The 21,135-nt window shown below is 45.5% G+C and overlaps 1 protein-coding gene across 1 annotated transcript in view; it reads right to left on the reverse strand.

The window, feature by feature from the left end:
* Window positions 1–21,135, reverse strand: part of POLRMT (RNA polymerase mitochondrial) — a 75,243-nt gene that overhangs the window by 25,279 nt on the left and 28,829 nt on the right. The window contains exons 13-18 of the mRNA XM_076067437.1: window positions 20,806–21,103; window positions 20,020–20,133; window positions 9,873–9,995; window positions 6,956–7,078; window positions 5,926–6,105; window positions 266–352 (exon numbers count right to left, since the gene is read on the reverse strand). Of these exons, the coding sequence (XP_075923552.1) occupies window positions 266–352; window positions 5,926–6,105; window positions 6,956–7,078; window positions 9,873–9,995; window positions 20,020–20,133; window positions 20,806–21,103 (925 nt within the window). The remainder of the gene's footprint in view (window positions 1–265; window positions 353–5,925; window positions 6,106–6,955; window positions 7,079–9,872; window positions 9,996–20,019; window positions 20,134–20,805; window positions 21,104–21,135) is intronic.

The following is a 21,135-nucleotide window of genomic DNA, read 5'->3' on the forward strand; positions in this document are numbered from 1 at the left end:
TTTTTTGGTGAAAAGGCAGCTTCTGACAATTTTTTTTTTACAAAATCCTAACTTTTATTTTCTGCCGATTTGGCTGTTTTTACACCGGGGGGGGGAGGGGGGCGGGGCAGGGAGAATAAAAAGTAATGGGTCTGCTTTTTCACCAACACATGAATCACGACTCAAGCGCCCAGCGGTCATGCACAGTTCACCGCAATTACCCGACTGGCCGCCGCAAATTGTCCCATTGATGGACTGGAAGGCACAGCTGGCGAGATACACGCACCTGGATCTCACGTGTTCCCGTGAACATCTCCCGGAGGCTGGAGAAAACCAGTTTGGTCAGATAGGCAGAGGCGTCCCACACGTACTCCTAGAGGGGGGCGGGGGGGGAGGTGAGAGGAGGGGGGGGATTCACGTTTGTTTGGGGTGAGGTCAGCGAGGCAGCGGGGAGTAGACAAGAGAGAAAGACGGTGCAGCCACACCATCAATCACAGAGCCACTCTCATTATACCTGCAGCCATATACATGCTATTGCTTTCTATCTATAGTTCAACGTTTTGGCTATGAGCTTGGCAGCCCGTTCGTTCCTTGCAACAGGCAATGTAGCGACACTCAAAAAGGTGACGGGGGCTTTTTTTTTTTGGTCGTGGCGGGGGAAGGTGGTTTTCTGTGCGTTTTTTGGCACAACATAAATCTTCGAATGGCATATTTATGGGCTACATTTCACATGGAACAGTGGCCTTTGAAACGAAATAAACCTGTACAACAAAAAAAACACGAAAAAACTTGCCGTAAATGTAACTGACAGTACGACGAGAGTAATACCTTGCAAGAAATATAACAAATTGAAATGTAATCAATGGCTACTATTTAATTACACTTTTATAATAAACTACGCGTACATTTTTAATCCAATAATTTTCTGAATTCTGGCCAGACTGCTCGAGAATTACAAAAGAAGGGCAATGAACTCGTTTTTTTTTTTTTTCCCACCGACTTGATGTAAAATATCTGTGACCTCTTTAGCTTCACGGTTCACCTGTCAAATTCCACTGCACTGCAGTTGCTGGTGGTTTAAACTTCAGTTCATGACTGAGCTTGTACGAATTGCAGGCAATGGCCACTGTGTGAAACTTTAAGAAGCAGACAAATGTGTGCACACTAGTGTGTGTACTTCACCCGCCTTCCCACGACGATTTGCAGACTAAAAACAGCAAGTGCACAAAGCTACGAATTTTTGCAATCATCTCCGAGAGTAATTTTGTCTCAAGAAGGGAGCGGTAAATGCATCCCAGGTTTAATTAGCTGGCACGTCTCCGAAGTTTTTGTTGTTGCTGTGGTCAAGAGAATGACAGCTATGAACACAGTTACTGCAACGCCTGCAAAACCCTGCACTAAAATAACCCAAAAAATGTTTCACTGCAAACAAAAAACCTTTCAAACAAATGCAAACGCTTCATACGAATTACTGAAGAAAAACAGATATTGCTTTAAGACCAGACGGTGAAAATTATCGTATCATATAATCATACGCCAGACTTATTGTTTTATCGTCATTTTCTAAAAAGGTACAAATATTTCAATTCAAAGGACCTGTATGCTCATTAAAGAATCACGCCTGCACATTAAAAATCAAGATGACGGAGTTGTTTTTTCTCTCCTCTCCCTCCTTTCAATAAAAGCGTCATAAGGCCGAAGCCACCTGCCTCTGACGGGCGACGGCACACCGGCGTGTGCTTGCACTGATCCCCCTGAGATTCCCGCACGTATGAGGTTCTTTGCGGTCATCTCAGCCACAAGAACTGGCATAATCGCTGTATATTTTTTAAAGCATCGTGGCACGTTTCTGCCACGTGGAAAAAAAATTGCGAGTGCAATATTCATGCTGCCTTGCTTTGTCGAAACAGCACCGGGCCCACACATCGTGCCAGGACAAGCATTATGCAACAACTTTGCCGCGACATTCTACGTAATAACGACGCCCAAAATAAAATCAAGCAAATGGCCTCATTTTCATACTGCTGCAAATATGACATAGCACCTCATTTAAGCTACGCTGCACAGGGACAGCATCTGGCGGCAAGGATGCTCTGTAGTCATTATGAGATGTTTTTCATAATGAAAATATAATTTGTTCATGACCAGATTTGCAGTCGTGGGGAGAAAAAAAGATTTACTATAATTAAATCGGGTATTTAACCATGGATAAAAATGCTGCTTAATGACAGGAGAATTGTTTCGTATTACTAGATGCTAGTGGTTTATGGACATCGCTTGCCATTACTAAATTGTGCATTGTGTACAAATGTAAATACCTGCTCCATAAAGTATGTCCCTGTGTGCACACATACATACACTGGGCACCTTACAGGTTTTGTGAAGCAGACAATGGTAAGACACTGGCGTGACATTGTAATATTTTGAAAGTTCAAGTGGATTGATGTTGCCGGTTATTACATTGAAAAATGAAGCAATAAGGGTATGTGCATGCGTGTGTCTGTGCGTCTGTACGTGTGTTTAAAATTCGGTTCTTAAACTCTTTCGTTCAGCTCTTTTCTGTACAAGTACAGCGATGTAAATTAACATTAAACATCACCCAACAAAGTACACAAGTCCATTAATCAGTACGAATATTGCCAGTTAAAAACACGGTTAAGTATTTTTTTTTTTGGGGGGGGGGGGGTTATCTCAAAACTAAATTCCCAGATTCGCCGGTTGACATCGGGACGATGATAATTTACCTCTGGCAGGTATCTGGCAAGATAACAAAAATGTAAGAGTAATAAAACCATTTCCTGAAAGCAAAAAAAAACACGCAGTGACAAAAGGTGAATCCCAAAGAGCGTAACGCACAAACTGCATGGGAATTCATGCTGCTGGATATGAGCATGCGACAAAGGGAACCGCTTGGAATGTTTCTAAAAGCTTCTCTTTTTTTTTGCCAGCACAATAACGCTTGAGGAAGCAACGTTTAGATTTCCTACGGCAGCAATTTCATTAATCGGCGCATCCCACTTGATTTTTTTTAAATATTGAGGATGCTGGACGCATACTAAAGGTTCAATCTATGTAAGTGGATGTTCGTGATCGCTCCATCACCATCAGTTCGCAACAAAACCCCCGGGTCACCTTACGGAATGCTGCCGATCTGTTAGTGGAGATCGGGCCAATCTCGGGGCGTTTCCGTGGGAGCCTGCGATGGATGGATGGTGGTGCCGAGGAGAGGGTTGGGGTGGTACGATGGAATCGTTTGAGGAAGATTTCCCGCCCCCCCCCACCCCCCGTTTTAAACCAGCACCAATTTCTGAGAAAACCTTAACTCCCACTTATGTGTAATTCATTGATTTCTCGTGCCACTTTGTGAAAAGTTGAATTAAAGTAGCACTCGGGAATTGATTTTTTTCCATTAAACTTAAGGCGACTTTTAGGGTTACATTTACGCACGCACAAAAACAACAACATTTTCGCACAGTATATTGGCTTAATTGTAGTTTCGCAGCCGAGGGCATCACTGAGACACGCGTGTCTTTATGTTACCAAGACGAAGACTGTAATATCTCTTGTGCATTGCTGCTTACAAAGCACTCTCTCTAACGCAACACTACGTTGGCATTTGTAAATGATGGATAAATAAGAAAAATTAAACATATTGGTCAATATCATAAAATGAAAGAAAACACATAATAGGCAGCGTTTTGGGCAATGATCCACGTTATTGACGGCCGTGTTGGGTTTGTTTTTCTTTACATACACTAACGAATGTGGCTTATTTGATTGTGATTGTTGGGTACAAAACAATAAAAACAATATTTCGTTATTTCATATGATTTACGCGTATAAAATTGAATGTGATAAACATCTCCGGTCCAAGGTTATATGAAGGTTATATAATTTGTAACCCCTTCTAATCCGTCGTTTATCGCTCGCCGTCATCTCTGTATTCTTTCAGATTTTTTTTGGGTGGAGGGGGGGGGGTTTAAGACCCCTTGGTTACTCCACGTGATAAACGCAAATGCAATTTTGAATTGCAATGTTTGGTAGGGGAGTATTTTCCTATCTTTTTTGCCCGTAAGTCAAAAGAGTCCATTATGAACTCAAAAGGCCCTCGATACAATCATTCCGACAAGCAGGTACATCCACACGAAGGACAGCCTGAAAACAAGAGAAAAAGCTCCCATACAAATTAGCCTAATGGCCATCAGTGACAAAACTCGATATGATCAATGGTAAGCACATTTGAATACATTTTACCCCCTACACAAAATCTAATATTGCTAACCTCCTGCAGTGGCGGAGGTTACGCTGAAGGTTAAATGCAAGTATTATTGGCAGCAGGACGCCAGCTAAAAATAAGCAGCGTTTTTTAAGGGACGTTTTCAATTGACGGTGCAATCAAAAGTTATTTTCAGTAAATGAACAGGCCATTCCCCAGGCCTGAGTGCTTAATAGTATAAAAATGTGATGCACACTTATTTCCTATTTTTAAAAAAACCTTAAATAGAATTTCGTGGCATAATTTGCCATTATGCAATTAATGTGGCACGTGAGTAACAAACAACATTGTTAATGTGTTAAAGCATTTCTCATTAATTTCTTCACCAGATAAAAAATACACACGGCATATATTTAAATCAAGGACATAATAAATGTAACGTATTTGAAATCTTGATTTAAAGCTTTCGTGACTGCAGTAATTCATATTCTTAGTTTTTTTCGGTAAAGTCACGTTGAAGAGAAACAACAAAATAATAAAATATATATAAAACAATAAAAAAATTCTCACGACGTTTCGACCATAACTCAATTGGTCGTCTTGAGGTGTTTGAGTTATGGTCGAAACGTCGTGAGAATTTTTTTATTGTTTTATATATATTTTATTATTTTGTTGTTTCTCTTCAACGTGACTTTACCGAAAAAACTAGGAATATGTATTTGAAATCTGTTGAGCCGAGTCTCAAAACGGTGTTAGACCAGAGGACGCAAAAACGTTTTGAGACGAGGCTCAAAAGAAAGCTGTCTCTGGTGTGGACCAATCAGTTTCAAAGACAATGCATATATTATCAGAGTATGTTTTTTGTTTTGATTCTGACCACAAGTATTGTGGTTAATGCAGATATGATTCCTTGTAAAAGGTTTCAGTTTGGTGTTTTAACATCTTAACACCTATATTCTTGGTTCTTTCGGTAAAGTCATGGAGAAGGGAAGCAATAAAATAATAAAAATATAAAACAATAAAATTCGCACGACGTTTCAGGTGATGATGATTGCTTGTGTTGCAGTCGAAACGTCGTGAGAATTTTATTGTTTTATATTTTTATTATTTTATTGTTTCCCTTCTACGTGACTTTACCGAAAGAACCAAGAATATGAATCCCTGCAGTCACGAAAGCTTTAAATGAAAATCTTAACACCTGTTTTGCTGCCAGAAAAAAAGTGGAAAACCTATTCTCATATTTTGGTACTGGCAAAGGAGGTCCCATTATGTATTTGAAATCGCTGTCGGCAAGCATCCCAATCTTTTCCCATTACAAACGCAATCAAGAACACTAAAAAATATATTGTCCCGAGGAAAAAACAAAGTTCACGCCAGCAAAGCAATTTATCGCTGAAAATCTTTGGTTCTTGCACTATACCCACGTATCCACAAATCAACACAAAACCTGGCAGTCCCACTTTACTTTCCCATTTTTTTTGCAGCAAAACAGTTGCACATATCTAGAGAGGGAGGCCCAATTGCTTTGTGAATTTCTGCAAAGGCCAAAGCTATCAGAGATCGAGTCGTGCTGGCAAACTCAAGCTTCAGACTAAATCGCAGAGGGCACGTCATTGCGCAACTAGCACAAGACCCCAGGGGATTCTGCATGGAGGGCCCGGGAACAAATTGCCACGAGCACAAACAGAAGGCTTTGGCTGGCAGCGGAGCCGCAGGTGGTGGTGCTGCACCTTGGGGAAGTCGTCCATCTCGCTGAGGCGCTTCTCGATCTGCTGTCGTCCTCCGTAACGCGTCACGCCGTACACCACCGTCATCACCGTCTGCTTGACCAACTTGCGGCCGATGAAGCCCCCGAGCACCTGGGCGATCTTCACGTCGTTCTTGGCGTCCTCAGCACGGAACACATCAACCTGAGAACGGCAGCGGCCATCGGAGAGATTTGTCGCAGAGCTGCGAGGCGAAGGGTGGCGAGGAGGAGGGGCGGCATGGAACCGTGACATCGTCAAGGGACACTTGCCAAAACCCTACACTTTGTCCGTGAAACACGCTCGCCCGCACTCTGTCAGCCTCAAGCCTTGAATAAGAAAAAGATTCATTAAATATTGCTCGACTGGAATGCTTAAGATGGACATGAATATAATATGATTGGAATTAGGTCTGCTGATACATGCACAGAGCTCCCTAAGGTGACGTTTTCAGTTTAAATTGCAGCCGGTTGGCATGGCCCATCTTCCCTCTGGGTCGGTAATGTAAGGGGGCAAACGGTGCGGGTGAACCACATGGTGGGAAATAAATGGTGGTTGCCCTATGACGGACAAATGCAAAAAATTGTTGGATTTCCACAACTCGTGCCAGATCTACCAACCAAGGTGAGCACCAACCAGCACTTGCTGTTTGGGGACACTGAAATCTAACAGAATAAACTATCTGCACAAGTAAACAAAAACATACACAAACACAACATCGCGTAACGCTTTGGAGAAATTAAAACCGACAAGCTTTTCTTCACCAAAAACATGATTTATAGCAAGGTGCCGAGTGCTAGGATACCACAATTATCTAGACAAACGAGAGCATTAGGCCATATCACGTGTAGCACGGAATTCGCTTTCTTTCTGCGTTTTAATTCACTTGGGTTCCCCCCCCTCCCCCCCCCCCCCACTTTCCCCATCAAAAATAGCCATCAGAAATAGCCCGGCGCGGCACAGGAAGCGGCAAAGCGGAGGCAACGGGGACCGGTCGCAGTGCCGGCGGCAGCACCTGCTGCGCGACGCTCGCATACACGTCCTGGGGCATGTCCAGCGGCTTCAAGTTGACGGATGCGGCGCCAATCGTATCGCGTCCCAGGGCGGCGTAGTGCTGCAGCCCATTGCAAGACCCGTCCTGCGCGTCAACAGAAGCAGCAGCAGCGGCAGCGGGTCACAGCAACAGGATCAGCATCAGCAACGGCAGAAGCGGCAGCAGCAACAATTCGCCACTAAGTTACGGGGCCATCACCGTGGTGCCCGTGCCACACTAGGCGAACTCTTGATTCCACGTTGGGTGGCGAAGGTTGGCTGACGAGATCACGTGCCGGACGCGAGTGTTAAAGGTTAACAGACGAGGCTGACTGGCAGATGCACCAACTGCATTCCTCGCAAAATGTCAGCTTGTGTTTTAGCCACCTGACTCAATACCCCGGTGCACCGAGCTTTGTTCCTCCGCCTCCCCTTGTCCCTCGAGGCCAGCTGTCTCTATCGGCCTGGCAGAAGCATTCACAAGCCTCCTTTGCACAGACCGATTCGGCAAGCCCTTCGGTGTGATTTTGGGTCATACCGCGCGCTGACGGGCGCGATGTTTGACGTTTCGCTCCACGTGCTGGAAGCTTCTTCAGGAAATGAACAGGGCGACACCTCGGACATCGTGCAGAACAACACCCGGTACAAGCGTCAAGCACAACTGCAAAAAATCTATGCAGTGATTCTTCTTTGATTTGTACCGGTCCTGAGGTTGTACCAGTCCTCCTGGACAACTTCAGTCAACCCTCTCACTAGCCTTTGCTGCGTCCAATCATAATGCATATATGCGTCCAAATAAAAGCTGCTTGGTCACGCAGGGCTGTTAATCACACGTGCCGGACAGACTCACTGAAGGGACTTTGCCCTGATCACTCTAGCACAGGGGTCGGCAACCAAAATAACAAGAAGAGACATTTTTGTTCGATTTCGGTAAAAAAAACTCAATAATTCAAGAGTCACAATGCACGTGAATAGGAGAGGGTCCTTAATAAATAACGTCCTTAAAGAGCCGCATTTAGCTCCGGAGCCACGGGTTGGCGAGCCCTGGGCTAGCATCTGTGAGATTTGGCGTGTATGCATTCATAAAGAAAATAAGTATAAATAAAACACCTACATTGCAATTGATTTGTTAATGATAACCTACAAATGTGCAATGCATAACCACCTAATGCAATAAGAGAAATATTCTGCAAACCTCACTTTATCAAAATCTGATCAGGTGCTTCAGTGGCAGAGCAAGAAGCTCAGAGACTGAAGATGGTTGGGAGGGGTTCGACAAACCCCATCATCCCTCCCGGGTCTGTGAAATGAGTTCCACTTTTTTGGCCAAGTCAGCAGCGGTTACCCTACGCACAGACTCACCCTCGCCGTCGGGATGCGGAATTTCAAGCACCAACTCAATGCTCATTTGCGCAGGAAGTCAAACCATTTTAACTTTTTTTTGTTTCAGTCTTAATTGGCCTGGCTTAAAAGTCACGACATCAGTGATGACGACCAGCTGTGATAACTTCCGCAGTGCGCACAGGGACGCAATGGTATCACAATGTTTAGGATTACACAATGCAAAGCATTAAGTAACACATTGCAAGCAATAAGAAAGAAACATTATATATTTATGCCACAGTGAGACAAATACCATATCGTTAAACAAAAACAAAAAAAGTACCGCGGTCATTATAATGCAATTTTAATGCGTCTCGATTTATCGCACATAACATTGTTCAGTAAAGACTCGGGTGTGCAAATTCACCCCACTGAATATGCAAAATCACCATCAGTTACCGCCGCCGCCAGCGCGTGCACTTCGAGCTCAATTTCAGCCTCCTCATGAAGAACCGGGCCTTGGCTGCTTATACGAAGCGCCGAGAAGTGCCACTTGCTGCCTTATCCCAACACTCTGCAACGCACAACCGTTAAAATTAAAAAGTCCAGTCGTGCCTCTGCTCATCTTCCAACATAGGTCGAAATGCGAGCAATCATCAGCCATGCTCTATTCACTGCTGGACTAGCGATCCTCCGCCTCCCGCACACCCCAGCACCTACCCAAGTTGTCGTCATCTCTCACGGTCAAGTGATGCAACGTGATCCATCTAGCTCCTGCTCAAGCGGAGGTCTCATCGCTGCATCTCCCCTGTTGACGTCGACCGGGGCCGGTTCCCTGCTTTGAACGATTATCACCCTTAGGCATGTAACGACGCATTGGTTTATTGATTTAAATCTCTTCCAATGCTCACGAAACACGCATCGAATTGGGTGTGAGAATAAATATTCTTTACATATTTATTTGCAGTATGTAATGGGCTCACGTGATCACCGCAGCCACTCGAGGTGCTGCATTCACCAAAGTGCTAGGAGGAAGAATAGATTAATTAATTGTCTTAAAACTCGAAATCGTGACAATTCCCCGCATCATGAGGTGGCTGATGGGGGGGGGGGGCATGGTTGAGTCTTTAAATGCCTTCTTGCTCTGAACTGCAAATTGTACTGTACGCCTCGCAGCAAGTGGAGCTGTCTTTGATGAGACGTTTGACAAAACTGATGATCATTGCTGCTGCTGATTTGACGATTTTTGCCGCTGCCGCTGCCGATAATGACAACGCTGAAGACCACGGTGACGATGACGAGAAAGATAATAAGCACAATGACGGTTGGGATATTGTCGATAATGACAAGGATGCTGACGCCGATGATGACAGTGATCATAATAAAGACGGTCACAACGATGATAATGGTGACAATGACGACGAAGAAGACAAAGATGATTAGAACGATGCCCGTGACGTGAATAGCGATCATGATGACCACTGTGACAATGACAAAGGAGATGACGACCGTCGACGACGATGGAAACGACGATGAAAACGATGACGATAACGACGATGGCGACATCATCACCTTACCTGGTGGGTAGGAAAGTGTGAGATGTACTCCTTGGGATCCGGGGAGCGGACAGCTCTGGCAATCTCCATGCAGCAGGCCAGCACCTGCCACGGCTCGTCTGCCTCCATCCACCACTGGCGGCCCTGGGAAGGCATTCATTCATTCATCACGCGTAGTCACCGAAGGAGCCGTTGTGCCAAACGTGTAATCCCCTGTGACAGCATTCGCATAAACTGCTCTTGCTGCCGTACACCAGCGTCTCGAGTGATTTGTTTGATCCACGGGGGGTGCGACCACGGGGTACGGCGCCATTCCTTTGAGGGTCGCAGTTCTCACTTCCAACGTCGACCACCATGCCGAAGAGAGCAAATTTTTTTTACTGAAGATGGGCGACGTGTCCAAAAAAGTGACTTGGACTGTTCCCCTCGAACTAAACTCTCGACCGCTAGAAGATCGGTCGCAGACGCAACGGTGACATTTCTGACAGAGTCGAACCATCGGATGCCAAGACAGCGTCCTTTGGCGTCGTATGTGGAAGGACTGCAGCCAATCCAAATCAGCTTCAGGCAATGTCCAGGCATCCGCATCGGATAACAACAGAACTGACAAAACACAGTTGCCGGCAAGACTCTCAATTTTGTGCCATCACTGTCGGCAGAGCGCGACGGGAGGACGTGGGGCAACGCCGAGTCACCCGCGGTACGTCCGGAGGGAGCCCTGCACCATCGTCGTGAAGGGACCGAGCGCTCAACAATGAATGAGATTCACTCTTTACGGGCCAGAGGAGTTGTTGGATATCACTTTGTTTTTCGTGCGCATTAATCTTGCTGCTACCCCATCCCGCTCTGCCCCAGTCCCCAAAAAAAACATCTAATTACGTTATTATTTGCGAAAGCAACATATGATTGCGTCGTTATTCAATATTTCACTGGCGTAGGTGTACGTTATAATTTTTCATAATGGCTTTACCTAATTGTTGAGTGATCGCTAATTAATTGAACAAATGTACATAATAACCGTGGCTTTTTAAATTGTTTTAATTGACATACCCCCCACCAACCTCCGCCTCGCACAACAATGGTTAAACATGTTCGTAAGTATTGAGGCCATAATCCACAAACAATGCTGGCCCTCTGTAAATACAAGCATGTTATTTATTTGTTCACTGCTGATTTATTTAGCATGTGGTTCACAGGTGAAGCCAACAAAAAATGTTTGTCAACTGTGATACACAAAGATCCCCGTGTAGTCTTTAACATACTCTTAGGGCAAGTGCTTTTTGCGAAAAACCTATGAAGGCCAGCAAGGCGCACGAGGGGGTGGTAGAACCAACACCACGCCAGGCCGCCTTTGTCTGCCAATGCTGACGTTTACACACCACACCAGGTACTCAGCTAAGGTTGAGTCACACAGACAAACACAAACCACGCAATGGTCACACTTGCCATTAGAGAATATACGTCAATGCTTGGGATAGTAAACATTCAATGCATATGCCACATGTGTGGTTCAAAAGGCCAAAAAAAGGTTGGGCCGATGTGAGAACACAGACAAGGCTTGTAAAGTACATCGCGATGACACAGCATACCATACACGGATAAGCTAAATGTCCAGAACACAGAGATGTGAAATGTTGTTGTTAGGAAATAAAATGTCAAACGCTTCACGTTCTGCTGAATTAGATGGAATTTTGTTTTACCAACTTAACGTTTTGAAGACTGCGCAAAATATATTTCATTCCTGTTAGAGAGTCCAATTTTTCACAAGAGACTATTTGTGCTTTCCCAGAGGCAGGTCCTTGGATTATGCCAGTTGACTTTAGTTTAAATTCAATTTTAAAGCAGATTTTTGTTTTATACGCTGAATATATATCCTTCAACTTTGCTTCGACAGCTCACCCACGCTGCAGGGCGTTCCGTCATACAAACCAATCTCCGTTTTTTTTTTTATCCCTGCTTGTGTTTAAAAAAATGTGTCAAATATAATTGTTACCTATTCAAAATATGTTTAGATTGGCTTGATTTGCCTTTATTTTAACTGTTGCTATCACAGAGAATACCTAAGAGACTGGGTTTATTTTCATCAACATTACTGTCACACAAGAAAAAAACTCACCAAGAGCACCTTGTACAAGTGTTAAGAACCCTTTAAAATGGAGCTCAATATGGCCTACAAAGTGGGAGTCAGTTTACATCCAGGTTCTGAAGCCAAACTGTGACTTGTGAGTGTTAGATTTTTTTTAAATTGGGTTACTGCAGAATATCACAACCTCACAATTATAAAACAAAAGTGAAAACGAAGCGGTTCCAACTTTTGGGGCTCTGAGCTTCATATCCTCAATTGCCACTTTTCTCAACACTAACAAATCACGACCCTGCACTGCAGTGAAAACCAGTTGGTAAAAAAAACCCTGACCTCAACCCACTGCAAAAAAAGTTCCCACAAATGAGTGGAACAAAAAAAAACCACATGGATCCAACCTCCAAAACCGAGACTCTAGTTTTTATTTATGTTATCAATAATAAAAAAAACACACACAAAGATACATCGACTCAGACAGTCCGAACAAGGAATGCTAAACAGTTATTGTGAAGCGCTTTGCCTGGTAGGTGCTGGCACCGAGTGATTTAATTAGAGTCAGATGCGATTGCTACACACGACTCTCCTTCCAGGACCCTGCCAGCCGTTAATCTCACGTTTGCTCCAGTCCCCCCACCCCTCTGCCAGAAGCTTGCCAATTACCGGCACTCTCTGCCCATCCGCAGGCCCGGGGCACGGCATAGTCTCCCGCTGCCCTTCGCGCCCCCCACCACCACCGCTGCCAACTCCCTTCACCGCACTGTCAACACCGAAGCGCACCGCAAGACCATCGCTCCTCGTCCACCATTGACTGCAAGAACCTTTCTTTGTATCTGTGCTGCACGCTTGCGCGCTCTTCCTCTGACATTTTTGCTCGGTATTTTGTAAACGCTGATGCCTATGTATGCACTGTTACCAAGATGAAACAGTCACCGTCGTCATCATCAGCCACGACCAATCAACTTCTGCTTGAAGGCCTCCCCGAGGCATCGACATCTATCACGAGCCTGCGACGTGATTATCCACTTGGCACCTGCACAGGAGTTGATTTCACCGCCCCAAATCTCACCGATGACCTCCCTGTCATTATTCAAGACAGAACTTTCTGGAGACAGAATTGAAAGCAATAAACTGGGACAATGCTGGTATCGGCGAGGTCAGGAGGGGAGAAACTCCACACTTCTGGCAGAGGATTGAACAAGAATGAAACAGGAATGGCACAGATGCTGCAAAAACGCTGGGAATTTTTTTTTCTATTTTCAACACAACGTGCAGATGACAAAAGGCAGTAAAGTATGGCCAAAGGGAGCAAGCGTCTAGCTTTAAAAGGGCAGACTGCTGTGCCCTTCTATTAATCTTTTCTTTGTCCCAGCGCAACGGTGGAAGGCACCCAAAAGTTGGGATTTGAGAGCACTTTGCAGTTAAATGAGGAAGCATCCATTTGGTTATTTGTAGCCCGGGTCACGTAATGGAATAACTCATATACGAATTGTAATTCGCCATCAATATCTATTAGCGGAACTATTTTTAGAAACTAAGAGCCAGGCTGTATGTGGGGAATTATCAGGTGTCAGTTTGACCATGGCTCAGCGGAAACCGTGACTGCAAACAACAACGCGCGGTAAACAACACACGGTGAAAACCGAATGAGCTGAAAGACACAAGTCCTAAACATCAGCCTCAACCTTGTAGGCCAGCGGCCAGCTGCATAAACACCTTAGGTGGAAATCTCCCTTCAATGATGCCGGCCCGCAGGCAATTTTCAACTCGAGTTGTTTCATGCAACTCATGCCAGGGGTATGGAGCCTTTTTTTTTCCTTTACCGAGGGCCAAATATGACTTTCAAATACCTTTTGGTGGGCGAGCACACATCAGTACACAGATCAGCATCACCCAAATATAATAATGTGAAAAAGAACTTGGTCTCATCTTAACACGCTAACACGAAGCCTGCATCTGCTTTCCTCTGACGTTGTTGATAATTATATTAGGTCGCAGTTCCGAAGTAAACATGCAGCTAAGATTCTTGCAGCGATGGCTAAATATCATTTGAAAGTCTCATGTGGCAACGGGCCACATAAAATGGACTCATGGGCTTCATCTCATACCAGAGGCATCGCACCCCCGTTGGAGAGAAAAGCCGGGACCGCGTGTTCGATTTTGTCTAACCTAAATTTTAAGCTTTGCTTTAAAAAAAAAAAACCTCTTAGGTCACGTCGTACACTTCTGTACGGTACTCTATACAACACCACCAATGACACGCTGTATATTTTATTACATGGATGCAGTGACATCACTCAAGAGTCCGTTTTATCATTAGGGAAGCTTTAAACTCAGGCGGGACAGCCACAGTGCCGTGACGTGTATAGTCTACTAGGGGAGAGCTGCTTGCTCTTTGGTTGCATCATCCTTTAATGAGGAAGTCAAGCAGATCTGACGCCGTCTCATTAATGCAGCCTGACGCCATAATCACCATTATCGGTCATTGTCAATCCAATGTTCATGAAGGCCTACTCACGTACGAAGCCTTCATACAGCACAAAAGCCCATTTTCACCTTAGTTTCGTGCAATGTTTTTGACCAAAACATTTCATGAAAAGAGCCTCCTTGTGGTGGATAATAGTTTTACAACAATTGAGAGGTGAATTTGTTTCCATCAGTCCTCATGAGTGATTAGCTCGAAAGGTCTCTATTTATTTCATGAAAAAAATGTTTCTACTGATACAGACACCAGAACTATTGTACTTCTACAGTGCCTTTTAGTCATTTTACTTCACGTCCTCCCCCCAAGCCGTGCGGGTTGTGGAGATTATTTGACCATACTTCACCACGCTGGTTTTGCCGACGGTAGCGGATCGAATAAACGTTCATTAAACAGACTAAACATTTACGTGAAAGAGAAAGAAAGCCCAAAACCTGGCACCACACAAATAAAATTTGCATTTTCCCAAAAACCGCAATTCATGAGGCACGTGGATGCTCGTGTGCGAGCGCGACCGTGAAATAAGGCGGAGACTGTACGAGGATTGCTGGAGATGCAACACAGGACGTGGGGCACCATGGCTCGCAACGAGGCAACGGGAAACGTCGAGATCTCCCTTCGGGTCTAACACAAGATGCTCCAATTTAACAACATCCGGCAGCAGGGGTGCGCGGCCCACGTCGCCCAATTAGGCACCGCCTTTCGGACCGACCGATGGCGGACGTGTTTAAGTCTGTAAACCGGCCTGTCACGATACGTCTAAAATTTCAACTGACGGCAGGCCCATCTCACCATCGATGGCAGCGCCCCGGTGAAAAGAAACCTACGCTAACTTCAACTGTTTTGGCGGCAACCACAAAAAGGCTTTTTCACCCCAAGCGCCTGCCAGTGACAAAAAGAAAGTGTGTAGAAATTCAATTGAACGTCCTTTATTTAACCAGGTGACAGCCCCTGAGATTACTCCCTTTTGCAAAGGCAGGGCCGAAATGGGTATAGTTACGTAAGAATGAGGGCGGGGGTTGGTGGGTGGCTGAGTGGGTGGGTGGTGGGATAGTTGCAATTTTGTCGCACGTCATTTTTAAAATTTGCTATTTGGGTTACAACAGCGGCAAATAAACGCCCAGCCGTGGGAAAGATGTCGCTCGGTGTTGAATGTGCACTCCCCATCGGAATGCGCGTTGTGTAATTGTATTTAATAGCGCAAAATTTAGAACTATTTAATCAGGTGTTTTCAAGTGAATGACAGAATTGATGAATTGCTAAAAGAGAATCGCTTTTTTTCATCCATACCAAGCTGGTGGCACACAGGCAACGGTTGTGGCATCATCAGCCACGGTCGATTCACTGCTAGATTGGCCTCCCCAAGCCATCGGTCGCCCCCCCACGATCCTGCGATGTAACAATCTACCCGTGCGTCTGCGCTCGAGCTCATTTCATCGCCCCCCCCCACCCCGTCTCTTCAATGGACGTCCTTTTGGACGCGTTACAAACCTCAGCTAGGATTCTGCATGACACTGCATTTGCATCGTCCAACCGTTTGATTTGAATTCACACAGCGGAGATTGTTGGATGGTCGTGGTGGCAGGATGTTAACAGCACAGACGACCTTCGTTTCATTCTTTTCAACATCTGTACCAATGACTCACATTGGAACGAGCTGAACTTCATACAAAGGCACCAAAACAACGGACACTGCGACAGGCACTGTGCACAATTTTCCTCCGCTAAAAATAGAGCAGTCGGGACAATACCTTGGCATATTTTTTTTACTTTTCTCTTGGCAAAGAACCAACTTTTTTTTGCTTTTTACATAACCCTGCGCATGATCACTGAAGCGGCAACAATTCAGCCGAGCATATCCCGTTAAGTAGCGCCACGAAAGCGCTAACGTCACAGCAGGATTCCTACTTGTCTTCCAGACTATTCATCTGAGCAATGTCGTGTTCGCCCTTGGGAGATTTCAAGAAATGCACTTCCGGTAGTTTGTTTTTATTGTATCTATGTATGTTGAACTTCTTTTGCACTGCACGTAGCCAACCGTGGAAATCAGGGGGTGCGGGAAAGGACAAAAAAACGAAACACAAAAAGCAGTGCTAAAGAGATGAGTTTTCAATCTAGATTATTTAAAAGTGTAAAGCTCCAGGGGCTTCCTAATATTTGAAGGAAGAGCATTCCAGTTGTCCTCAGAAGGGCATTTGAAAGCACGTGATGCAGTGACCGAGGCAGTATTTACAAAACGCAGACTGCTTCTCGTCAACAACTACAAAAATCTAGTTTACTCTGAAGAGGGCCCTAATTGCTCCTCCGAAACCAATTTCCGGAAACAGTTCTAATCTCTCTGTGAATAATTTTATAGAAAGCGTGTTGCCTTGTCGGACTCCCCTTTTCACGCGTATTTTCACACTAGCAGTAGCAATAATGTTAACACCGAGCAAGGCCGCAAATGAGGCTAAAAAACACCTTTTCAAAAAGGTCTGGCTTCGAATGGTGCTTTTGCTCGTGCACATTTTTCCACGTCAGTAAGAAAATCATGGGCACCTTTCAGAAACCCACGCGTACAATGTGATAGCACGAAAACAAACAAAAAACACACGCAGGGTACACGACCTACTTGCTGTACTTACTTAGACAGGCCCGATTCGCAGCTCTGCAGGCAAGTGTGCGGCATTCTGAATTATCTAAGACCGCTGGAAATCACAAGCATACATTCATCATGGCCGGGACTTACTGTGCATCAAAGGAGAGAGAAGTCTACGTCCCCGTTTCACAGGTGCTGCATTATCGCGAATGAATGATTTACACTTGCACAGAGGTTGATATCCCTCGTATATTGCATTGGCTCCGTGATATGTTTAACTCGGAGGGGGAGGGGGTTACGTGGATTGGTGTCTATGGTGTAGTGTCAGCGTTCCCATTTACAAAATGTATCAAGGGTGCCTTCCGGTCCTCCAGGTGTCACACAATCAATTTGTTTGGCCACCGTTTTCAATCGCGGAAGCAAAGGATATTTTCCGGCGCAGTTTATCGCATGTGCAAAGAGCAATTAACATTGTAAATAGCTGTAATACGATTAGCGTTGGAACAAACAAGTATTTAAATGCTGGGATTATATTTTTTTTCAGAAAAAAAGGATGAAGGTGCTCTTAGGCCAATATTTTCATGCCAAAAAACATACGAATTCAACTGCTGCTATTAGATATTATTGCGCAGATGACGCATTAGTGTGATGTTGAGCCCATGCTTAGCGGCAACGAACACGACAAAAGCTCCATCTGTTGATCTAAATGTGCAAGTGTGTCGACTGTGGCAGCGGCAGGTACAACATCCCCTCACTAACAATGCCTTTAGTTGACATAAACGGCGCAGGAAAAGTTATTTGCATAAGCCACAGTTAAGCCGGAACATGATGTATAATAATAATAATCGCTACGTGTGAGTATTCAGCGTTCATCTCAGCAAGCGTCCTATTAGATTCCAATTTGGATTGGCCTCTCGAATGTGTGTACATCAGCACTGCGTTTTTGCGTTTCCGTGCTTGCAAAAGGTCGCAGCAAAGCAGCTTTTGCACGAACCATTGTGGGAATTGTTTGTGTTTTTTTGGTTGAAGCGACCGCTTGGTTTAAAGTTGTGCAAGGAGTCATTTACGAAAATGTTTGCTGTATTATTAAACAGCAGCAGTTCGCGGACAAAATCGCCCTGGCTTTAATTTAGGAAGTGACGTCAGTCCGAGCTTACACAGCAATGCAAACTCGGTAAAAGCTTCAAGGACGGCGGAGAGTGAAAAGGACAAAGGACTACGGTGGTGACTGTGTAAGACAATGAATGAAGAATTACAATTTGGCAAAGTGGCAATTATAGAAATATTTGGGCTACACAAAGCTGGAAAACATCCTGGAATACCCGAAACCCTTTCAATTTTGCCTTGGCTTACATCTTTTTCTTTTCTTGCATTTGACAGGTTATTTTGATTGTTTGGAGACGATATTGTTAGTGCAATTGATTTTTTTTCTTAAATCGTAAAAAATATATATAACACATCAGTACAAAGGTCAGGGGCAAGCCAAGTCAGGCAATCAATTATAATGAGATCACTCACGTTTCTCTAGTTGATAACCTGTTGCTGCAATTTAGGCGACGGCTATAATAAACGTCGAGCCACAGCGGGACAACCGCCACTGCCCACTAAGAGGAAACTAACCGCTCTAATTAAGGCAGCAGTGACGTCCCAGCTGCAGAGTGCCTCGCGAGAGCTCGTTAAGGACCTTAATGAAAACGTGGAAAAACATTTTTTTCCAAGTGGGTTTCTTAAAAAAAAAAGGAGGCAAGCCGAAATGATGCCCCACCGTGGAGGCGCACCGAGGAACCCGCACACCACGAGAGCTGCGACGTCAAAGGGCTCTGACGATTAAGCGGGGCAACGTGGCTCTGCGAACGGAAAAGCCGGCGCAAATAAAAAAAAATCCAAATTAGTCTTTTTTTGCAAGGACACTCCGGGTGAAAGCGCCACGCGGGTGACTCATTGGTTTTAGGTGGCGCAGTATATTAAGAGTTTTAATACTTTGCTTCCTTCCGGAAGCCTCGCCGAAAAGCAATTATCTGCGTGGAGGTTGCATGCAATTCACACCTCTGTAGCAGTCATGGCAAATCTAAAGCAATCACACGGTCATTAGCATTGTATGTCATCCGATCTGTTGATGTTAATATGGTAATGCTAACGGTATGTTACATGGAAAGAGAAAAAAAAACACCCATCGCACTAATAATGATGTCATGGAAATGTTTGCTTAAAACAAAGTCAAACGTTTAACATGGCAACGATGAGATGCGCTCACGGTATGGACAAAACAATGCTACGTTCAGAAATAAATTCAACAACTGCCGTCCGTGCGAGTGTCTGTGCACGTGTGCGTTCGCGTGTTGTGTGTTCGCCGCCTGCAGCAGGCTTTTTTCAGCTGTGCACCACTCGCACGCACTGTAGAGCTCATGCACACGCTCATACATTTTAAACAGCCCCGATGGAAGGAAGACACTCGCATCAGAGCAGCCAGCCAGCCAGCCATAGAACGAAAGCAGCAATGTCAGCCGGTGACAATGCAAAGGGGGCCTTGCTATTGGCCGCTCTGAACAGGTGATCAATACCGTAGTTGAAAGACCTCGCGATTAAAGCAGGGGGATAAAAAAAAAACACGCGAGAACAAACAAAAACACGGAAAGCGTGTCACAAAACGACGGCTATCAAAGCGCACCATCAGATGTAAAGTGCACCATTAAAGACCCTGTGAGGTCATTCGCAAGAGTAGGCCCACTGTGGGACAGTTATTCGGCCCAAATGCTAAAAAAAACGTCACACAGACTTGTAATAAAACTAAAACTGGAAGAATGGGCAACGGCATTGAAAATACATAATGAATTATGCAAATACTAAATGTCAAATGCATTCTTTTTTTTGTATTTCCATCCGATTGACCGTGAAAAATGGCCTCAACTACGATTATCTCACCTCAGCCTTTCACCTCCCTGCAAAAGAAGGCCAACGGCCCAAAATATTATCTCTCAACTCGTCCAGCCCTTGAGGTGGCCGTTCGCATCTCGTCTGAGAGACTCACCGTGAGGGGTCGGTCGGCCGAGTCCAGGATGTCGTCCATCTTCTCGTCAGCGAACATGCGGCGTTCCAGCAGGGAGGACTTCTTTTTGGTACCCGTCAAGTTCACCAGGTGGATCTAAGGATAAATGGATTGTCATACGTGTTACGTATGTTGAACTTCTATCGCATCGTACATAGCCAACCGTGCACGGTTGGCTAAATTCGGTGCGAAAGAAGTTTAACGTACGTACGTACATTGTGTTTTTGCTGATGAGCTCTCCCGGTGTGATTTCGGATTGTGCCTCGCGCGCGTCGTTCAGCATGGTGTCGCACTTGTGTTTAGGAACAGAAGCTCCAGGCACGTGGAGCGGGAAAAACGCCGGACATCGTGACGAACAATACGCGGTACACGACCGGCAAGATTCAAGCACGATCAGGGCACCGGTGCCCCGTGAACTTCACTCGTTGCTTCCTCTCACCCACGTTGAGGATTCGACCTGCTAGGCCGTTTCGCCTCACCCTTATTGTGTTCAACCACCACACTTTTCGAACAAAAAAATATTCCCTTTCTGCTTATACCCTCGCACTGCTCCGCCACGGAATTCCCTGCCATCGTCGCGTTTCTCCCCTGCTCGTAGAATAACCTCGCCCCAACTCATTGAAACCAATTAAAAAATCTTACCCAGCATGCCTTCAAATCGAGCCGCTTGCTGCCGACCGCTTGGGATTTCGGGTCTTCGGGCCCTCGCACCGGGGCACGCGCGAGATTCGACAAAAAAAAATGAAACGGCGCGACCGACCAACCCACCTTGATCCAATCGAGGCCGCGTTCGCCCAGCGGCCGCCCCTCGGCGAACAGCAGAAGGGCACGTGACATGTCGCTGCCCAGGTGGTTGAAGTGCGGCGGGCATGGGTAGGTGCGCCCGCGGAAGTCCATGTTGTGCGGGAACCAGAAGACGCGGCCGCGCATCGCGTTGGCGATGGACAGCTTGTAGAGCGCGCTCATGCGCAGGCTGTGCATCTCGCTTGTCGTCTTGCGCGCGTGCGTCAACGCGCGCCGGAAAGCGAGCCGGTCGGCGATGCCGTTCTGACCCGTTGGGTCGTACCTGCGCCGGGTGGTGGGACGGAGCGTGGGTTT

Source organism: Petromyzon marinus, chromosome 1 (assembly GCF_048934315.1).
Source record: "Petromyzon marinus isolate PM22_M1 ecotype Great Lakes invasive population chromosome 1, UKy_Petmar_22M1.pri1.0, whole genome shotgun sequence".
NCBI classification, from domain to species: domain Eukaryota; kingdom Metazoa; phylum Chordata; class Hyperoartia; order Petromyzontiformes; family Petromyzontidae; genus Petromyzon; species Petromyzon marinus.